Below are 21,397 nucleotides of genomic sequence, written 5' to 3' on the forward strand. Positions count from 1 at the left end.
GACCAAGTTCTTGATCGAATGATCCGATGACATTATAGTTCACTGTTATAATGGAAATAATCATTTTCTCAATTCCAGTATCATTTTCGAATGAGCACAGTGGTTGTGGCCTTTGAAAGCCACATGATGTGTGCATAAACCAATGAATTCAACTATACTTTCAATTCATCTGGTTCGCAGAGCAATTCACATCTTGAATTCTTAATTGATCTGAGGGTTGTTCTGTTCTCACCTGAAGAAAATGTACAATTTCAGGCGAAGCAAGTCCTACAAATATGCAGACTTTGAAAGTTCATAGGACACACATACAATACCTGAAGCCTGTGAAATTCACTTGATATTAGAAAAAGTTGCATCATATTGCTAATGCTACTTATGGCTTACATTATGTGCAATAATTGGGTGGCAGAGTGGAGTATGCATGCCGAATCCTGGGTTACTGTATAGTGGACCCATCACGATGTGCATACAAGACGTCCCATGCATGGCTCATCTTTCACCTTCCATGAGCAACTATACAACAAGCATACTGAAGGCAGTATAGCATAAAATTTATTTGCCAAAAATCAATCAAACTCGTCCTATTTCTACTTCCACTTCTATCAATGCTTCCAAGGAGATAGACTGCAATAACTCCTTACTCACATATCCACTCATCTGAAGTCCATAAAATTTCACCTTTGAGTTAAAGATACTGACGTGCCTGTCTTGTGGTATAATAACCCAGAGACGGACAGGAAAATCGACAGCTTCATTACACCAATAGTGGTTCACTCTGCGGGTGGCTGGCAGGATTGAGTGAATAAATCTTTCTGCTTTCAACGCCATTCTCCTCAATGTAAAGTGATTTAATTATTAGCCAGATAATGTGCAATAGGCGCTACAGTTGATGGCGATCCTGGGGCAACAAAAATGGCAGCTCGTCCTCACAGCTCGTCCTCACAGCTCATCATGAATCTTGATATTGTGAATGTGAACAGGTTTTAGAGGTCTATCTTTATCATCTGTTTCCACGTCCTCAATTGCCTGTAGAACAGATCAAAATATACGAGGATATAGTCAATTTACATACGATTGCACAAGACTAAATGTGAAAGAGACCATTGTGCAAGAACAACGGCAAATCGTTAGGAAAAACTTGATTTCATGGAATAATCTAAACGATATTTTATGAATCTACCAAGCACTCCGGTAATTACCTGGACCACCTCTTTACCACGAACAACACGTCCAAACACAGTGTGCTTCATGTCCAAGTGCGGTGCAGCAATTGTGGTTATGAAGAACTGCGATCTGTTCGTGTTTTTTTCACCTATGTTTGCCATCGATAGAGTGAATGGTTCATGAACCAACCTACAAACAACGGCACACGGGTTGAAGTTGATGTGCAAGAGTAACCAAACAACACCTGTAAATATATTATCTAACCCATGACTTGTAAAATTATAGGAAATTATCCCTCGAAAATTTACGCCTCAAAGTATAAAAACCAGGTGCAGCTGCATACTCTTTATTCAATTCATCCCTGAAGCTGCCACCCCATATCGACTCGCCACCAGTTCCATCGCCCTTAGGATCACCACTCTGGATTATGAAGTCCTTGATGATACGATGGAATAACACTCCATCATAGTATCCGTTTTTACTGCACGTAAATCTTTTTATGAGGAACGAATGCCATTGATTTGAAATATGTGTGATATCTATCTTACTTTCCAGTTGTTAACATGTTCAGGTTGGTGTCCTTTACACTTCTGTTCAATTAAGGTAGAACGAAGAGAGGTGACAAACGATACAGTACCTGTGTGTGATGAAATTCTCCACAGTGAGAGGTGTCTTCTTTCCAAAAAGCTCGACAGTGATGAATCCCTTCGTAGTGTTCAGAGTCTGTCATCACACCAATATCACATGTTGGCAATCCAGCTGACTCTTTGGCATCACTGACCAGCTCTTTCCAGGAGGGGCTGTCAGTTCGGTAGCAGTTGTAAACATACTAGAAAATGACCCACAGCTTGGACGCAGTAGTACTGTCAGAACAAGTTCAACATCAACTGTCTGTTTATGTCTAGTGAATCCTTGTGCATACTTACTTCCTATAATGAACTCATGAAGCAACAATCCAAGGACAACCAGGCCATTCAAAAGGCTCTGAGAGAACAATATCATAGACAGATAAAGTACTACCATTGTATACTACGTTTTCCATGTTTATACAAATTGAAGCAGGTGATGTGTCCATCCCGACCGTGGGACACTTTTTGATGAACAATACAAATGTGCCCTGCAAGGCTGAAGGATTTCTCGATGGAAAAAATGAAGTGCACATTCTACACTCGTGACTCGACGAACCGATGCAAATGCACGAGATGAAGTCGGTATTGATTAGATTAGAGACGAGCGATTGTACCGCATATCGTTCGAAGAGACTCCCATCTACACCTGCTTTGTCATCGGACTTATCATCAGACTTATCGTTGGACTTGTCATTGGACTTGTCATTGGACTTATCATGAGCAACCTGCACAAAATTCGAGCCAAGGTGAAGTTAAATGAGCAAGACTTTGACAAGAAGATTCTCTAGAACTAGGCTAGACAAAGATACGTGGAAACTAGGACAAAGCGTTTGCGGGAGATTAGTTAGCCACTACCTTCTCTTCAACGAAACCAGCAACGCCTTGGTTACTACTCCCATCTCGGCTTCTGCGGCACCACTCAGCCAACATACATCTAATCAGATCCCACGACACTAGAATTTAGGCAAACTCAAGGCACTGCACTCAGATCTGAAACTCTAGAAATTTTCAAAAAATGTGAGGGGAAGAAAAAATAAATACATTCATAAACGTTAAACGCCAATTTCAAAGCCCAAAGAAAAGCTCAAAAAATGATAAATCCTACAAAAGAAGAAAATAAAATAAAATAAAAAATATCGAGATGCCCCCATGTATACAACTCAGAATCAAACAAAAGTTCTATAGACTCGTGCAACCTTACCCTGCAGATTGGTGTCTATTCATCACGAGAACAGACAATACCAAAAGGACGAGTACCACCCCCACCATCACGATCGTGGACGAACTCAGGCGGGCAGGCCCTTTCTTCTTCTTACTATGCTGCAACAACGCAGCGGGCTTCATGCGACCCATCTCCACGGATCGAGTCTCAAATAAAACTACCAAAACTACCAAAACTCAAATCACGAAGAAAAACAAATCTCAATTTTAAAAATGAAGGACAAAAAAATTCTACTCTGCCCTCCTCTCCTCTCCTCAACTCGCCTACTCTAAAACCTAACTGTCTTTCCAAACCCAATAATCCTTGGATTCAGCTCTACTTCCGAACTACCGTCACCGACCTCTATCTATCACGAACAAAAGCTCACAAAAGCTCACAAAAGCTTTATTGGGTTCGCAGCTACGGAAGGGCGTCCGGTGGCGCACCAAACTCAAACCTTAGACGCCTTCAGAGATGCAAAGAAAAGCTTGAAAGATGATCGAATGCTCGAGTCAGGGGCCAACAATGGCGCGAACCACACGCGGGCCCCCCTTCTGCCACCTTCAGAAGGTGACGCTGGTCTCTCTCACTCTATTCCCACAACATTCACCCATCCCTTATGTCCGGATTGACACCCTGCTTGAATCTATTACTTATACCTGGATTTGGTGTGTGAACTAGAGTATCAATCCTCCCGTCTGGCATGTATTTACATCAAATGAGTAAGAAAACATCAATGACCATACTTAAATACAGAAAGACTTTAAAATAAAAAAAGAAAAAGAAAAAAGAAAAAAGAAAAACACACTAATTAAAAAACGAGAAAAATACGAATTTGGCAAGACTTGGCATGAACCCAACTTGGATTTTAGTTGTGCAAGGTATGACAGAGATTCTTGTGGAGTCAAAGACGTTTGCACAAACAAACCACTATTGAAAAAGCATGATATTTCCAAAAAACAGAAAAAAGAGTTACTCTGCAGAAAATTCATACAAGGACCTCCCAAAGTGCCTTGAATGCTTTCATTAGTATAGTATCTCAACTTGGGGTACAGTATGAATCAGATATACACAGTTGTGAGATTTAGAAGAGAAGGCTAAGCCAAGCCAGACCTTCGGCTGCAACGGCAGCGTCAGAGGTGACGGTAGCGGCGGCGGTGGCGTGGGCGTCAGCTCTCGCATCGTGGTCGCGACTCGCCGGCGATCAGATGCCGAAGCCTGGATGATTGGCAAACTTGAGCTGTGAAGTTCGAGAATTGCATGCACGGCGTCTGTGTCATGGCAATGGCATGTGGACCGATCGCAACAAAGCTAGCTAAAGGAGCTGAGGCGACGTTGGGGACGGCGAGACAGCGTCCACGAGTAAGCAGCGGCTCTCACTTTGGCCATATTTCACTTTCGCGCATGCGACATGTGGGTACTTCTCATTGCTTCCACACGGTTCTCGATCGTAGCTCGAACAGCACCCCGGGCTTCTTCTCGTATATACAAGCTCAGCCGGAGGGAGAGGAGATTTATTCACGCCGTCAATGGAGTTTCCAGCATTCCCTTGAAAATTTTGAGCTGAGTTGTGTGATAGACTTGAGGCTCCCCTAGTACATTTGTTTCGCAAGGGAGTGTGCTATTGGGTGTACAGGAACTCGACCTGTGAATTTGATCTCGGGATTTGTGGACATTGTGAGGCAAATCTCTTGTACAACAGGTACGGAAACGTGGACGACGAGGATGTTGCTTGAATTGAACCTCGTTCATTCTATCTTCATTACTGGGTCTGAATGTGGGTAATTTTGCAGACGATTTCAATTTTGGAAATGGTGTCCATGGCTACGCAGTTGCTAACAGTGGGCAAGCTCTCCACTCCTTTGGAAAGTCTGACTCATTCAAAGCAGAGCTCTAACGCGGTACTTCGTCCTTCCCAGGTATGTTGTCAATGGTTGCCATCCTGCGTAGTGGTAGCACAGTTGGTTGTCTCCATGTGCAGTGTTTGTGGTGGTGTTTGAGAAACGAGGCACAATTTTTCGCATGCTTAATGTTCTAAGACGCTATGTTGTTTGGTTATCAGGTGTGGGGTCAACAACTAGCTAATGGAGCCTCACAATATAAGCCTGTGAAATACAGGCAAACGGATCGGCTACTAGCAAGAGCTGAAGTCAAGGATGAAAAGAGAAGCTCTCAGAATGGATCTCAACCATCAGGTCATTAGTCTGCTCTGCTGCTTTCGGAGATTATTTTTAACTCTTTGCTTCGTTATCTACACTTCATGGTTTTAAATTGAACATCGAGCTACAGACTAGGAGTTTAACGTATTAGGAAAACAACGAACACAGGAACGTCAACAGAGGAGAGGCCAAAACTACCAGGAGAACCGAAAAAGGACGACGTGCCGGAGAAGAAGCAAGAAAGAGACTGGAGGTTAGATGAAGATTTCAAGAAGTTCATGAGCAATCCATCAATCGAATCTGCTTTGAAGCTGGAGAAAAAGCGCGCGGAAGAAAAATTGCGAGACATAGAAAACGAGAATACAGGGAACTTCGTCAAAAAATTAATTAACAGCGTCGTTAGGTATTTGTGCCGGACTTGCCACTAGTTCGCCTACTTTTACATTTTATTCAAAGTTTCGATGAAATTTTCAGTATGTGAAGAAGCTCTCATTTCTCTGCCTGTAGCTCTTCGTTGTCATTCATACGATCATAAAACTGGGCAGGAACTCGTTGGAGAGGGAGAAGGAACGGTTGGATAAAGCCGAGCAAACATTTGTAGCATTGGATTTGAGCAAGGTGAGGAGTTGTTTTGGAATTGACACATTCTATGCGAACGACGTCCGACGGATGGGAGATGGCGGCATCGTCATTGGAAATTTGCGAAGGCCCTTGGAGGAAGTTAAGCCAAAGCTGGAAGCCAAGCTTGCACAGGCATGTGGTCGTGAAGTGGATCTGTGGTTTATGGAAGAAACCGTCGATGAAGAAACCAAACAGGTTCGTTTCTATCTCCTGAACTTCAGCGTTTTTTTGTTCTCCAAGCTGTCAAAATAGGAGAAATTTCTCACAACTGAATAGGATTTTTACTCTTCAAAGAGAGTGTCTGTTTGTGCAGGTGTGTGTGGTACAGCCGAAGGCGGAGATCGACCTGCAGCTGGAATCGCAAAGGTTGAGCACTTGGACTGGGTATGTCAGCGCTGCGTTGCTGGGGGTGACGACGTTGGGCACAATCAGTGTGATGAGTGGTTTCTTCCTGACGCCTGATGCAACCTTCGATGACTACGTGAACCGCGTTCTTCCCCTCTTCGCTGGCTACCTCGGCATCTTTGGGACCTCGGAGGTATGTAAAAACCGGCGCTCCTTGCATAAATTGGGTCGTTTAAACTGCACTATGAACTGCAGGATATTAGAATGTTCCTTATTGTGTTGGAGGCCAACTTGCGCGATTAAATCCTGTGCTCTTGTTCCGTCCCAGATAGCTACGCGTTATGTGGCATCACGGTATGGGGTCAAACTAAGTCCCACCTTCATGATTCCATCGAATTGGACTGGATGCTTGGGCGTCGTCAACAACTACGAGTCTCTCTTACCCAACAGAAAGGCCTTGTTTGATATCGCTGCAACGCGCATCACCAGCGCATATGTAACATCCCTGGGCTTAGCCATCACGGCATTCTTACTGGATCAGAGCTGGAATGGTGGAGAGAACGCCTTGTACGCTTCGCGCCTTCCTTGATAGTACCCAGTCTTTGAATTTCCCAACCGTATTCAAGCATGGGAAAGACATGAAGCGGAACTTTTCGTCCATCCTCTCGAATAACCATGCCGTGGTTTTCTTTTTGTAGTTGTAGTGTGCGGTGTAACGTATTCAAGGATCTGACATTATCATCTCTTATTTCAATGTGCAGATACATTCGCCCACAATTCTTCTACAACAATCCTCTCCTTTCGTTTGTGCAGTACGTGATCGGACCATACACTGATGAGCTCGGCAACGTTCTTCCACAGGCTGTTCCCGGACTCGGTGTTCCGATCGACCCTCTCGCATTTGCTGGACTTCTAGGTACGCTTCAACGCATCCGCACTGCCTTAACATCGGCGATTGTGCTCTACAGTTTTGAAATCTCGAAAACCTTTGTATCTTGCATGATACTGACTGCTACGCTGGCGCTTGATTCTCCCCAACAGGAATTGTAGTGACATCCCTGAATATGCTCCCGGCGGGCCGCCTCGAGGGAGGACGCATCGCACAAGCGGTCCTGGGACGCCGCATCGCAGGCCGCCTCTCCTTCTTCACGACCCTGGGACTGGGCTTCGGCGGTGTGACAGGGAGCATCCTGAGCTTGGTGTGGGGCTTCATTGCGGCGTTCTTCCGAGGTGGGGAGGAGCTCCCGGCACAAGACGAAATCACGGCGCTGGGCAACGAGCGCAAGATCTGGGCCATCGCCCTCGCAGTCATCTGCTTCCTCACGCTCTTCCCCAACAGCGCTGGCACTTTCCCCAGCTCCTTCTACACTCCCCCCTTCTTCCGCGTCGACGATTTCTAAGCTCCATAGCCAGGATTTCGCCGCCCATTCCTTCACTCTCCCCAGCTAGCATCGCATGAAACCATCACACATACACAAGCTGTGTATTTATATTGATTAATTATATAACCTCCAGTTTCACCTTCTTTTCATGTTTTTCAAGCTTTGTTTTCTTCTACCATGAACACTGTGTTTTGCGTATTTCTCGTGAGTTTCTACGTCAAAGCTTACAATGCATGTTGGAGGTTTGTGTTCGGGTGAATTGGTTGGTTGCAGATGGGTGTTTGTTTGTAGGATTTGCTGTTGTAGTTGTTGTGTTGCAGTTCATGAAGGTAGTATATAAACGAAATGAAATTTGCACTTGTTGTGGTGCTGGTTCGAAAGAAATCTCTTCAGAGTTTTGGTGTGAGTGAACCCACCTTTATTTAGTAATTTAATATCATAAAAACACATGAGAATAATTATGGGAATATAGTTGTCAGAGACTAAATAATGCAGTTTAAAACTCATATTCTGAGATCTCTTGGAGTAACATTTGTTCATGTAAATGTATATTGATTTAAAATAAGTCAAGTAGTGAATTATTAGAAAGAAATTTTTTTGTATATATATATATATACAAACAGAGAAAGAGAGAGAAGTGTTAATGTAACATCCCCAATTGATATTGCTACACCCCACATGACTTTTGCACAATTTAAATTGACTAAAAAGTGCACTTCTACATTTAGGGTGTATTTGGTAGCCCAATATTTAACTCCAATATTGATCCAAAAATAGACTAAATTTGAATTGATTTTTTTTGGCAATAAATTGATTTTTTGATGGAAATATTTTGTTGTTTTATAAAATATTTATTGTCTCCCTCTCAACTACCACTTTTTCTTAAAGCAAAGAAAAGAAAAAATGTGTAAAAGAAAGAGACATATTATTAGTTAGTTGTGTACAAGGAGGTCATGTGGGGTGTTCTAATATCAATTGGAGATGTAGCATTAACAATTCCTTATATATATTCATTCATGTGAATATTTGAGATGTATAATAATTATTAAAAATAAATAAATAAAAAATACAAACCAAAATAATAAATAATATATATATATCAATTTTGTTAAAAAGAAGAACAAAAATAAGAAGTGCTCAATAATGATGTTCCTTTCAAAAATGATATTTTGAAAAGACACAATAGTTCATGCAACAAAAAGAATATTTCTTAGAATCTCAAAATTAAATGCTTGAAATCTAACAAACAATGTTATATTGAATGTTGTATCTCTAGAAAAAAGTTAAAAACATTTGTAAAAGTGATAATATAAGTAACAATTATCAAAATATAATACTGCAATTGCTAATACTTTGAAATTGTTCTTGTATTTAAGTACAAGCCAATAATTTATCATTAGGTGTTTCTAAAACAAAACACATCAAAGATCAAAACAAAATTTCTTTTTTTTACAAGAAAAAATTGTTGATTTTTAACATATAATATATAAATACATATGCACACACATACATATGCACACACATACATATGCACTTGAGTGGTTATTAGTTTTGAAAATCAAAAAATCAAAATACATGTGCAAATGCATTACTTTGCTCAAATTGCTTATCATAAAATTTAAAATCATACACAATTCATTATTACATGAATTTTTTTTAATTTTATTAAGATGTCATAATAAGACAAGAAAAATGACTTGGCTCATGTAAAAAGATTTAAAATCTGAAAAAAAAAAAACTACAATTAAAATATATAATAATTTACATGTATGTAAAATTTATTTTAGACTTTGATTTGGAAGGAAAGAAAGTGAAAACAAAAAAAACGAAAAAAAACAAAAAACAAAAAAAAAAACAAACAGAAATACTAATCATCATATGCTAATTGAATCAAAAAATTATTCAATAATTTTATTTTGATCATATTTGAGGACATTGAACATTGTTTTGCTTTACAAGCCACAATGAAGTCCAATGAAGGAAGTTTGAAAGAGCTTGCACTAGAAGGAAGAGTAACTGAGATGTTTATTGATCTCATGTTGCCTCCACGAAATTCTATGGAACCAAGAGCTTCTGACCTCTTATTGGATGCCCTAAAGCAAATGGATTCAAATCTTTCAACAATATCTTCCACATTGAAGGATGTTTTATTACATCTAACCAACTCATCAAAACATAAAACAATGTATGAAAATCATAACAATGATGACCTTCCTACAATGCTTACACATTCTCATGAAAGAGATATAGAATTCTATACTGATTATGAAAGAATTGGGAAGTATGATATTATCAATGTATTCTTTAATTCAGTTTCAAAACTAGATTTTGATAGGATACATGCAATTTTAAAAGTTAAACCTGGGATAGTATTTGAAATGGATGATCGACAACGAACAGTGTTAAATGCAGCTGTTATTGCAAATTCTGAAGTAATGGTTCGAGACATTATCAACACAGCTTTCAGAATTTGTGAACAAGCATCCAAAATGCAACAACTTTTGGAAGTAATAGACACTGAATTTTCAATAAATGCCTATCAAATTGCAACAATTAATGGGAACCAAAATATAATAGATATTTTGGAAGGAGCAAAGAATCACTTAGTAACAAGAACAACTACTTTGTATGAGTTTGAAAATGCATTCATTCCAACAAAGCAATATTGGAGTACCAAATCTATTGATGACATGAGCAAAGCTCATTCCAATTTAAAATACATAAGAGAATTAGTCAACCCAATATTAAAACAAGTCAAACAAGGTACTAATTGGAATTGGTATGAAAGACTACAATTCAAGGTCCTTCAAGCACAATGTCATTTAATAGCCAACGATAATGAATTAAGAAACCAACAATCTAAAATGTGGGGGAATGAATACGTTTTACATCAATTATTTGGAAGTCTACTTATAAGTGATGAAGGGATGCATCTTTTTAAAGATATTTGCAAGTGCTTAAAATCCGATTTTTTACAATATATATTATGTCTTTGGGATAATAGTGGTAGAACCCCTTTACATGTTTTAATTGACAACTTTGATGTCAAAGACTATCAAATTAAAACCATTCTTGAGATTATAGATTTCCATTGCCCAAATGTATTGGACTTCAATATAGGAGATGTTGCAAGTAGAACCTTGTTCTTCCGTGCGGCTTCAATTGGTAACCATGTTGCCATTAAAGTACTTGCCGAAAATTCAAAAAAAAATTTGAATATTGGTAGTCTAGCTAAAGGCCATGAGGTCCCAAGACATAGAAGTGTTGTGAAATTACATGCATCCATGAGTGTTACGCCACTTCATATTGCGGTGTTTCACAATCACCACCATGTTGTTGAAGTAATGCTACATGCCCTCAAAGTCCAACAACATATTAAGTTTTATAAATCAAGCACTTCTAAACTTGATTTAAATAGAATGTGTGAACATGTCCAATACTCTTTCAAATTCACTCCATTCCAATTAGCGGCATTTAAGGGCTATACCCAAATCATCCAATTACTATTGAAGGTAAATGTTATTTCTTTAATCACATTGACAATCCTTCTCATTTTTTTCTAACATATTTTGTAATATTCTTTTATAAAATTTGAAAGTACAATATTACAGCATATTTTTAAAGAAACTAAATAAAAAAATAAACAGATATGGATGATAATTTATAGGAAAGTGACTTGGCAGACAAGTGCGTGGTCGGGTGTGAGAAAGGGATGGGAGCTATACAGTCCCAGATACCGGCGCTGCATTTAGCGGCGGCGGGTGGGCACCCTGCAGCGGTACAGATGTTGCTAGCCAGCGACAGAATCGACCCGTTCGCGGTGGATCAGCAGGGCAACACCGCCTTGCATTACGCCGCCAGGGCCTTCGACGACGAATTCCACGAGATGCGTTGCCTCACGCCCGTGGATTATGTGAGCATGCACCATTTTCGCCACAAACCGCCGCACAGAACGAAACCCTCGTTCGAAGTAATCGGATGCATGGAGCTGCTACTGCAAGCGGGGCTCGACATGAACCAGCAGAACGTGGATGGGTGTGCCCCGGAATTGAGTGGGAGAACTCCAGAGCCAGTGCGGCAATGGTGGTATGAGAAGTTCACGAAGCAAACCCAAGAGCAATTGCAAAACATTTTCGCCACAGCGAACGCAGTGTCTATCACCGCAGCGCTGGTCGCCACCACCTCGTTCGCGGGGCCCTTGCGGCCACCGCTCGGGTTCACCCAAGACGTTCACCCAGATTGGCTGAATGGCTACGGCCAGTTCTCCCACCCCACCGTCGAGGCGTTCTTCTTCTGCGACAACTTGACGTTCTATTTATCCATGACGTCGATCATCCTCATTCTAATCCCTTACTTGCCCGTCGCCCACGAGGGTATCCTCCGCGAAATCCACGTCGCGAAGAAGAGCGTGCAAGCGGCCGTAGTTGTGCTCTTCATATCCATCGTATTCCTCATTGCGGCGTTTTTCTGCGCTGCGCTGTCCATCGTGCCGAAAGATCGCTGGAAGTATAAGTCCCTCACGGTCCTGACGACGGGCATCGGTGCGTGGTCTGCGCCGTCGTCCTGTCGTTGTTTTGCATCCGTCTCCTGCGCGTGGTGAAGGTAAAAAATGCTTTGGTTGTGAATGTGTACAACGCCATCGTGGTCCGCTTGAAATCCTCCAAACGCACCACAAGACTTGTCCGTGTTGTGAACACGCATGTGTTTGTAAAGAGCGCAGTGGTGCGATGGAAAAGGGCCGTCAAACGAGGCCGCCTCGAAAGGGCCGCCACCCCGTCTTCCCTTCTTACCGGCTCCACCCGGTAGCCATTTTGTAATTTAAAAAACAAAGATATATACCAGAGTATTCCACGGTGCCCTTGCTTAATTCAGTGTGTGTATATTTTGTCGAAAACCCCACTTAATTCCACGGTCATTTATTTTCTTAAAAAAGCTTTTTTAGTTATGGTGTGGAGGTTTCTTGGAGAACGTGGTTTAGTGATTCATCTATGATTACATTATGGGTTGTTTGAAAATCATCTTTAAACAACATATTTGAGGCTTCGACCATAAGTTTTGAAAATAGTGTAGATAGATAAGAGAAAAGGATGTATTTAATCTTGGCATTTCTCCTCTTGAGTCCTCGTTCATCTTGAATTTACAAGTTATTTTTGTACATTGATAATAATTGTTGAGTTACAGTATTAAGGATCTGAATATGAATGACTGAATGAATGAATGAATATAAGTGGCTTTAAGGCAAAGCCCTTATCAAACGGATGAATAAGCAAAGTATGCATCCGTCAAAGGACAGAATATTCCAGACTTTGGAGGCTGATGGGAATGATTCTGGTTGGAACCCTTCAACAGGGGGTTCCGTCGATGCACTCTAGGGCTGACGTTTCCTGGTGGAATCTGCACCTAGTCAGGTGGCTAAAAAGCAAGGGAAGTTAGTTGGTGGAATCGGCAGTTGCGGGTTCCACATGGAACTACCACCAGGGGCGGAATTTTCCATGACCCGTACACCAGCCATATTCTGTCAGAATATGCTTTTTTAGCTGTCACCACAAGAAGTCGCTCGCCAGTTCCAGGGAATCATGTGGCCTCCAGTATCTTAGTGGGAACAACTGGGGAACTTGCTCCTTCATATCTTCTCACAGCAGGGTTCTTCATCATTCATGTTCACGTACTCTTTTCTTGTGTGTAGTAGAGGGAGCTTATAAAATTTACAAAACATATGACCATGTTAACAACGGAATCAGCCACTAATCTCCATCTTCAGGTCGAAGCCCAATTCGGCGGCCACGTGTCGGATTCTTCGCACGAGAGATTCCATTTTGTGCAATTGCATGCGGAACTGTCCCCCCTATGTTCCAGACAAGACAGAACCGTCGAGGGGAAGGGTAGGAACGGTCGCCGGGAGTGAGCGGGGGCCTCTCGTCGGCTTCAGCTTCGGCAGGGCGAGGCGGGGCGGGGGCAGGGATTAGTGGACTTCCGGTGCTCTCGCAGTGCACACTCTGTTGTGGTGGTGTATGTCCCTTCTTCGTCCTCTTTCTGTGATTTGATCGTTTCATTGGTTTGGAGTCGCGGCAGGGCAGGCAGCGATGGCGGTCGCGTCCATGAGTGCTGTGTGCGTAGGAAGCGCTTTTGGTGCGTCTGCGACGGATCAGGCACACTCCACTCTTGGCATGGGAAGCTCGACTGTGTTCGGCGAGACACTGCGGTGCGGCAGCGCTGGCGGCTCCTTGCGGTTCTCGCACAAGACACTCTCACAGCCGGTTTGTGTATGTTTCCACAGCTGAATTTTCCATCTTTGATTGCATTGGTGTGTGTTTGGACGGTGTGGGAGTGGCGCTTCGAGTTGTGATGTTTGCTCCTGCGGCGCTTTCGTTTCTAGTGATTTTTGTGTGGAGACAGCGAGACGACAGCGGGAATCGTTATGGATTTTAGGGTTCACTCGCGCGCGCCACTGATTTTGCTGCTTTTCGTGAAGTTTTTCTTGTGTTGTTGAAAATATTGGTTGTCATTGTGTGGCTGGTGCGATTCAGTGGCCCAGTCCTAGTGGTTTCTTCGGTGCCAGGCGCTTTTTCATTTGGTAGGCTTCTTGGTTTGGTCTTTGTGGTTGAAATATCCCTGTGTACTTTCTATGGCGTGAAATTCGTATTTTACCGGTAGATGTTGTAGTGCTATTTCGGGTGATTTCCCTTTGTTCGTCCTCACACTTTGCAGCAGAAGTCATTCTGGTTCTTCTTCAGGTCCTCGTTAGTTGAATTTGAGGTTCTTGTTAGTTGAATTTGACCCCTTTCCAATTTACTGTTATTTCCAACTTCACATGAAGGAAGATGGAGTAAAGCATATTTCGTAATCGAACGCATACTTTTCGCAGAAAGTGTGTGAAAAATGCAGATGATGTCACCCTGTGGCATTACGGTGAAAACAAATCGCAATGCATAAGGAAGGACACTAATTTATGGTTGCTTGTGCTCTTCTTTTTCTTCTGATTCATGCACTTGAGCTTTCATTTTAGAGCCTTCTGAACGAATGGAAGTTTTCTTTTCTCAGTGTCATCTCTCTGTCTCTTTTGTAGTTTCGTGGTCTCTCTCTCTCTCTCTCTCTCTCTCTCTCTCTCTAGTGGCTTGCGTTTTCAACGTCGAGCTTCTTGACCCTCGATTTTGTCGTACATTTCTTGACACACTTTCGTCTGACCGCAAGCTTTCTGCGAGTTTCCCTTTACTTGTCTTTTCGAAAGTCTTGTATATTGGCAGCTTCATAAGGAACCAAGAATTGCGCGGTAGTTACAGTGGAAATACCCATCAAACAATTAGAATGACGTCCTTTGAGATCTGATTGTTTGAGCAATCGTCTGTGATATTTTTTACGCTGAAAACCAGTTGTGTTCTGATGGAAAGGAAATGAGACGAGTTTCTGGACCTCGTTTGTTGTACTTACTAGTGTTCTTATCCTCTTTCAACATGTTCGTGATTAGTTGTTTCAGCTAACTTAGATGGGGTTTTATTGTAACAGAAATGTGTCATTTCGAACTCTTCGAACAACTCATCGGTTTCTTCCAAGGGGCGCACTGTTGTTCCGCCTATGCACCAGGACAACTGGAACAATATATCGTTCGGGTCCAGACCTTTAACTGACCTGTCTGTGCCTGAATTGCGACACAACAGTAGCCGGTTGAAGATCTTTTCTGGCACCGCCAACCTGCAGCTTTCGCAGGTATACGATCTCATGACGAAATGCATAACTTTGTTAGCGTAAGGCCAGTAGGGTTATCTCATTGTGAGGTCTAATTGTAATTTGATGAGAACGTTGAAGTCGCACGTGAGTCCAATGCGTCGGGTGCACCGCAATGTCCTGTGTTTTTGTAAACTCCTGCTACAGTGAAAGTGCTCTGGCTGTTCTAGGTCATGATTGCAAACACATTATGGTCCCATGTGCAGCATTTTCCGATGCATAGTTCTATTGCTGTATATTTTTGACCTCTTGGATCTGCAGGAAATCGCTTGTTATATGGGTCTTGATTTGGGCAAGATCAAGATCAAGCGGTTTGCGGATGGAGAAATATATGTGCAACTCCAAGAGAGCGTCCGTGGTTGTGATGTGTTCTTGGTGCAACCGACGTGTCCGCCAGCTAATGAAAATTTGATGGAGCTTTTAATTATGATTGATGCATGCCGACGAGCATCAGCAAAAACTATCACCGCTGTCATACCATACTTTGGTTATGCTAGAGCTGATCGGAAGGTTAGGAGACCTGATCGATAGGTTTTATGTTACGCATTTTGTAAACGTTTTGGCTGGGCCGGAATGTCTCCTTAGTCAGATTGCAAGTCATTGATACTAATCTCCGATTATTGTGCTGATATACATGCTTTGAACTTGTTTTGATAGACGCAAGGCCGAGAATCGATTGCAGCTAAACTGGCTGCTAATTTAATTACTGAAGCTGGGGCAAACCGTGTGCTCACTTGTGACCTGCACTCTGGCCAGTCGATGGGCTACTTTGATATTCCCGTTGACCATGTTTATGGCCAAGTAAGTTATCTATCTGAATTACCTGAAAGTTATGAAGCCTAATTCGTTGTAGACATGTTTCACAATTCCATTGCGGCTGCTCTTAGCTAGCTTCTTGATGGTATCTTCCAAGCACAGTAAACGTTACTTAATCCATTTATGTGGAGAGTTTTGCGAATTTCGCAAGTATTAAGAGTGGATTCCATCCTTTCAGCTCTAAGAGTGATTTGTGATTAATTTTTCACACTTCTTTGTCCAGCCTGTGATCCTGGACTATCTGGCGAGCAAGATGATTTCATCAGATGACTTGGTTGTAGTATCCCCTGATGTGGGAGGAGTTGCTCGAGCGAGGGCTTTTGCTAAAAAGTTGTCAGATGCCCCTTTGGCTATCGTAGACAAGAGGCGGCAGGGCCATAACATTTCTGAGGTATGCCCTTGCGTCTTTTGAATTGACAATGTTGAAATGTCATCTTGATCCAGTCATCCGGTTGTGAATATATCACGTAGCATTTCTATGTTAGTGCTAAGAGTTGTGTTCGCGAGATAATACGCTGACATATCTTTGAGGATAGATGAAACTGGAATGAACTCAGTTGACATGGACGACTATTCGCAGCCCTGAGTATGGATGATGTACAGGTCATGAATTTGATTGGAGACGTCAAAGGAAAAGTGGCTGTCATGGTGGACGACATGATAGACACTGCCGGTATGAACTCGTCTTACCATGAGAATCTAATCATTTAATTTATTCTGGTTTTGAACACTTGCTGAAGTATATCAATCAACCGAATTTTCTTGCTATTAATAACTTTACATCCTTCGCAGGCACTATCACAAACAGTGCAGCACTTCTACATGCTGAAGGAGCTCGAGAGGTGTATGCTTGCTGCACACATGCAGTTTTCAGGTTAGTTTTTAGATTATTATTATTATTTTTCAAAATTTTAAATTTCAGGTCAATACAAGAACTGTCACCATATATTTAGTAGCCGCTGTCCCTGTATAACTGTAAGGTGTGACGACAAGCTCTTTCTGATATGGGAAGTAGTTTATTTTCCACGATCCAATGCGATGTCTCTAATGCAGTTGTCTTTTTTCGCAGTCCACCTGCAATTGAACGACTATCTGGGGGACTTTTCCAGGAGGTGATCATCACGAACACTATTCCGGTGAAGGAGCAAAATTACTTTCCCCAGCTAACTGTGTTGTCGGTTGCCAATCTCTTGGGAGAAACGATATGGCGTGTCCATGACGACTGCTCCGTGAGCAGTATCTTTCGATGATTCATGAACCTCCTCAGAACACTCCAAATTCAATGACTTTCAACGACAACTTTGTGGCTGCTTTCGTATGGAAGCTCCCTTTCAGTTAATTCTGTCTGGCACTGAAATGATTAGCCAGTTTTAAATTTTGTAGGATACACATCTTCTTATTTATCTAAACAACAGTCGTTGTGCGGCTAAGTGCTGTCCGTGGATCTCACACAAACCCTGATGTGATGCGAGTATCTTGGTGGCCTCCCACGGATGACACGAAACGCAAGTGAAGAGCTCAGGTTTTGCTTATTTGACCCCACTTTCGCTCCAAAATCTCTTGGCACTTATCTTGTGCACCAGTGATATTTCGTTCTCTAATGTTAGCAGGTAGCGGCAGCTCTGTTTGGCCTTATCAATGTGCAACTGAGTCATGCTTTGGTTTTGCCCCTTTCTACTAAGAAATATCAGAAATCGCTTGATGAAGGTGGTCACCATGGTGTGAGTCTTAGAGCCCATCAATTCTGTAGAGAAACTCCTGTTCAGCATGTTACACGTCAGAACAGATGCAATTTAGATAAATGTCTTGTTACCACGAACTCTTCGAATGTATTTCGATCAAATGTTGACATGATAACTTTCAACCTCTATATTAAAGCCACTTGTATGTTCACTCAAATTTACAAATATTACTTAAAATAATGTCACATGAAACTTATTTACACTTCTGTTATACAATCAAATTGACATCCTTTTGAATCCTGTGATTGCAATTAGTGAGAGATTATAAGCCACTATTATCAATGAAGTAAGTACATGTGTATTTTCAAAAATGTACATAAATAATTTTAAGATTATTATTCCAAAATTGCTTGAAAGGACATCCATTCACAGTCCTTGTATGTAGGTGTGTATCTTTCTTTGGATGCATGTATTTGCATACACGCCCATGCATGTAGTATGGCTACACCTTGTACCTTGAATTAAGATCCCAAAAGATACAATCGATTTTGATGGTGTTCTTACATTACTCATCAACTCTCATTTCCAGTCCTTGAACACAAAGATTACAATATCTCTTAATCCGTATCAAAACCAAATCATAAATACATTACTCTTCCAATCAAGGTCACATATAAGTTGATGAAGTTTTGTAGAATAAATTGCAACTAAACTTCAGTTTTCAGTGTATTTTCAGTTTTGCCCCTCTATTTTAATCACTATCTCCAAATGCAGCAATAAATCTCTCTGTAGCAACATTTAGGTTGAACAATATTAGTTTTCTGATAATAGAAAATACCTTGAACAAGCACTTTTCAATAAAAAAAAGTTCCTAATAAATTAACTGAAGTAAATATGTTAAGATAACAAGAAGAATGTAAGTATAAGTAGAGTTGTACTAATTGCACAAAACCTTAGAAATTGGACCTTATTCCATCAAACTTTTTTGGCATGTTAGCCTTTGATTTTTTTTTATAATAGTACTTGAAACATCTATAAATTTTATATATAATATATGTTAAGTACTTTCTTCTTTCAATCAAAGAGTTTTTTGTTACAAAATGGGAATATTTTGTATAGCTTCTTTAAATTATAGAAAATATTACAAGTTTGGATTTAAAATTTAATAAATATTTGATGTAATAGAATTACGTTTTTATTTAATATAATAAAAAATAGCTTTGAATATTTTATATTACCAATAAGTATTCTATGAAGTCTTATTCGAGTCCTGATTCTATTCCTGTAAGCACTTAAGATGATTACTTAGAATAAAATAACATTTTATTTAAAGCCTTATTTTAATAAATTTAAATAATTTATTTTAACTTTTTTGAAATTTACTATAACTGGAATTTCATCTTTTAAATTGTAAAAATTTTATATTATATATTTTAAAATTATTAAATTAATGAATTTAATAATTTATTTCATAAATTAAGTTTAATTTCATAATATTTAATGTACATTTTTTTAATTCTACTATCTAAAAGTGATTTCACATTAAAAATTAGATGTTTGATGTAAGAAAAAAAAAAAAAAAAAAAAAAAAATCATACTTTACTTGTATTGGTTCTATTTGGATCTACACAATAACTTAAGGTTTCTTTTAAATATAAAATATTACTTTGATTTGCAAAAACTATCATAATTCTTAAGCATAACATTGTAATGCTCATGTTCATAAATCAATAATAGATTAGATTGAGAATGGACTCAATAATCAATCTATTGATTATTTTATTATTGAATTCATTCTCAACATAATAGATTGATTATTTTATTATTGAATCCATTCTCAACATAATAGATTGATTATTTTATTATTGAGTCCATTCTCAACATAATAGATTGATTATTTTATTATTGAGTCCATTCTCAACATACAATTGAGTGGAATATTTTTAAAATATTTTTATAATTTCATAATTTTAAATAAAATTCTAGTATTTAATAATAATATGTATTATTTAAAACTTTTTTAGAATAGATGAGAAAAGAATGTAAATCTCTACAATGTTATTTTAAAAAAAATGCGATTGCTTTCTTATTCACTTATTTCTCATCCATTTTAAAAGATTATGTAGGTAGTGATATTAAAGACATTAATCTTTAGAAAAACCTTAAATAAACAATACATTATATTTTACTATGAAGATAGAAAATAACCAAAGAAGAAATATGCGTAAGATAAAAATTAAAAATTAAAATGGCTATTTCTAAATATAAAGAAACTAGAAAGTCTTTAATCAAGACTAGAACATAATAAATATGTTGATAAGATTGAGAATGGACTCAATATTTTTACCATATATATTAGCTACCAAGAAAGCCTTATTAAAGCTTTTTAAGAACCACAAGACTTGTAGAACAAGTTTTAATAGTTAAATGATATATCTAGAAGAATCTAAAGATCTGTATAAATTTAAGAAAAATTATTTTATATTTCTTGAGAAATGTATTATAAACTAAACATATTTTTGACATAATTATATTTACTTCTAAATATTTATTTTATTTGTATATATATTATTACATATGTATTTGTAACAAGTAATGATAAAGATATATTTTTTTCTTCTTTCAGTCATAGAAAATCTCATTTTGAATTAAAATTTAAGTACCATTCAAATTATTATCAAACAAATACTGAAAAAAATTTGGAAAAGTTCTTTAAAATAAAGCAAGCTCATATTGAATACCTTTCTCGTAGCTATACAATTTTCTAACACTTTGACTTGACTTCATCATGTCTAAGAAGCCTTCTTCTTACAAAGATGTATTATAAGTTTTTTTTGTTTCCATATGGATATTTCATTTTGAGTAGCGAAAGCATCTTGGATTAGATTTATATATAATATTAAAATTAGTTTTTAGATACTAGAGCAGCACTTTTTTTTCTATTTTAGTTTTTTTCTTCTACTTCTTGTTGTTTTGGCATATACTTATCTATTTCTTTGCAAATTTATAATCTATATTGTAGTATCTTTTGTATATATATATATATATATATATTTAAATATTTAGCTAATAGGCTTTATGTTAAAAGACACTGTACTTAGTTTGATTGCAATTTAAATTATTAGGTTTATATATTTTTTTTATTTACTTCTTCAAAATAAAACACCCTAGTTGGGATTCTTTATTAGATCTTCTACAGTATAATTTTTTGCTTTCTTATGTATTTTTTCTTTGGAGAGGTTGAGGCTTAAAATTGTTTTTGTATGCTAGCCATTGAGATTAGGATGTTCATACAATTGTTGTTGTGTTGTGGGTTTTTTTTTTTTTTTTTTTTTTTTTTTTCAATTTTTTCAATTTTTTTCATCAATTTATTTTAAATTAAACATAATAAAATTCTTTTGTCTTTCTAGTTGATGTAGAATTTATTCCATATTACTTACATTTTATTATTGCATTTCGGTTTTTCTTTCACTGGTATCTTTTGTATTCTTTATTCGATGCACATTGAGCTCTATTGCTGTTATTTATTTATTTATTTTATTTTATTTTATTTATTGCAATTTTCTTCTTGAGTTATGATGCTAGCTATGAAACCTTATTGGTTCTCATGGTAGTATATCATTTTGTCCAAACATAACTAATTTAATTATAACAATACATAGTATGTTCACTTGAG

At 38.9% G+C, this 21,397-nt stretch overlaps 4 protein-coding genes across 7 annotated transcripts; 3 read left to right on the forward strand and 1 right to left on the reverse strand.

Moving 5' to 3' along the window:
• Nucleotides 1-311: 311 nt before the first annotated feature.
• On the reverse strand, nucleotides 312-3,547 carry LOC112272957 (peptidyl-prolyl cis-trans isomerase CYP18-2). The gene is made up of 7 exons (XM_024501178.3): nucleotides 2,995-3,547; nucleotides 2,649-2,700; nucleotides 2,408-2,518; nucleotides 1,802-1,887; nucleotides 1,508-1,645; nucleotides 1,200-1,353; nucleotides 312-1,026 (listed from the first exon to the last, which is right to left on the reverse strand). Exons 1-7 carry the CDS (start codon nucleotides 3,144-3,146, stop codon nucleotides 940-942), a joined length of 780 nt encoding a protein of 259 aa, XP_024356946.1. The 5' UTR covers nucleotides 3,147-3,547; the 3' UTR covers nucleotides 312-939.
• Nucleotides 3,548-4,522: 975 nt separating this feature from the next.
• LOC112273139 (putative zinc metallopeptidase EGY3, chloroplastic) lies at nucleotides 4,523-7,644 on the forward strand. The gene is made up of 9 exons (XM_024501598.3): nucleotides 4,523-4,696; nucleotides 4,788-4,913; nucleotides 5,057-5,189; nucleotides 5,322-5,556; nucleotides 5,699-5,969; nucleotides 6,088-6,312; nucleotides 6,448-6,686; nucleotides 6,881-7,035; nucleotides 7,161-7,644. Exons 2-9 carry the CDS (start codon nucleotides 4,806-4,808, stop codon nucleotides 7,517-7,519), a joined length of 1,725 nt encoding a protein of 574 aa, XP_024357366.1. The 5' UTR covers nucleotides 4,523-4,696; nucleotides 4,788-4,805; the 3' UTR covers nucleotides 7,520-7,644.
• Nucleotides 7,645-7,912: 268 nt separating this feature from the next.
• LOC112273542 (uncharacterized) lies at nucleotides 7,913-12,368 on the forward strand. Of its 3 annotated transcripts, XM_073529603.2 has the most exons (3): nucleotides 7,913-9,686; nucleotides 9,914-11,013; nucleotides 11,169-12,368. In XM_073529603.2, exons 2-3 carry the CDS (start codon nucleotides 9,937-9,939, stop codon nucleotides 12,099-12,101), a joined length of 2,010 nt encoding a protein of 669 aa, XP_073385704.1. In that variant the 5' UTR covers nucleotides 7,913-9,686; nucleotides 9,914-9,936; the 3' UTR covers nucleotides 12,102-12,368. The 3 variants fall into 3 exon arrangements, with proteins under 3 accessions (XP_073385704.1, XP_073385705.1, XP_073385703.1); XM_073529604.2 differs by having other exon boundaries at nucleotides 7,913-11,013; nucleotides 11,149-12,368; XM_073529602.2 differs by having other exon boundaries at nucleotides 7,913-11,013.
• An 803-nt stretch (nucleotides 12,369-13,171) lies between these two features.
• Nucleotides 13,172-17,907, forward strand: LOC112272974 (ribose-phosphate pyrophosphokinase 1). Of its 2 annotated transcripts, none has more exons than XM_024501225.3 (8): nucleotides 13,172-13,764; nucleotides 15,005-15,205; nucleotides 15,485-15,733; nucleotides 15,881-16,024; nucleotides 16,263-16,430; nucleotides 16,643-16,712; nucleotides 16,832-16,913; nucleotides 17,109-17,907. In XM_024501225.3, the coding sequence occupies exons 1-8, from the start codon at nucleotides 13,585-13,587 to the stop codon at nucleotides 17,287-17,289; spliced, it is 1,275 nt and encodes a 424-aa protein (XP_024356993.1). In that variant the 5' UTR covers nucleotides 13,172-13,584; the 3' UTR covers nucleotides 17,290-17,907. The 2 variants fall into 2 exon arrangements, with proteins under 2 accessions (XP_024356993.1, XP_024356995.1); XM_024501227.3 differs by having other exon boundaries at nucleotides 13,202-13,758.
• The last annotated feature ends 3,490 nt before the right edge of the window (nucleotides 17,908-21,397 follow it).

This window comes from Physcomitrium patens, chromosome 20, assembly GCF_059467195.1.
Source record: "Physcomitrium patens ecotype Gransden chromosome 20, ASM5946719v1, whole genome shotgun sequence".
NCBI lineage: Eukaryota > Viridiplantae > Streptophyta > Bryopsida > Funariales > Funariaceae > Physcomitrium > Physcomitrium patens.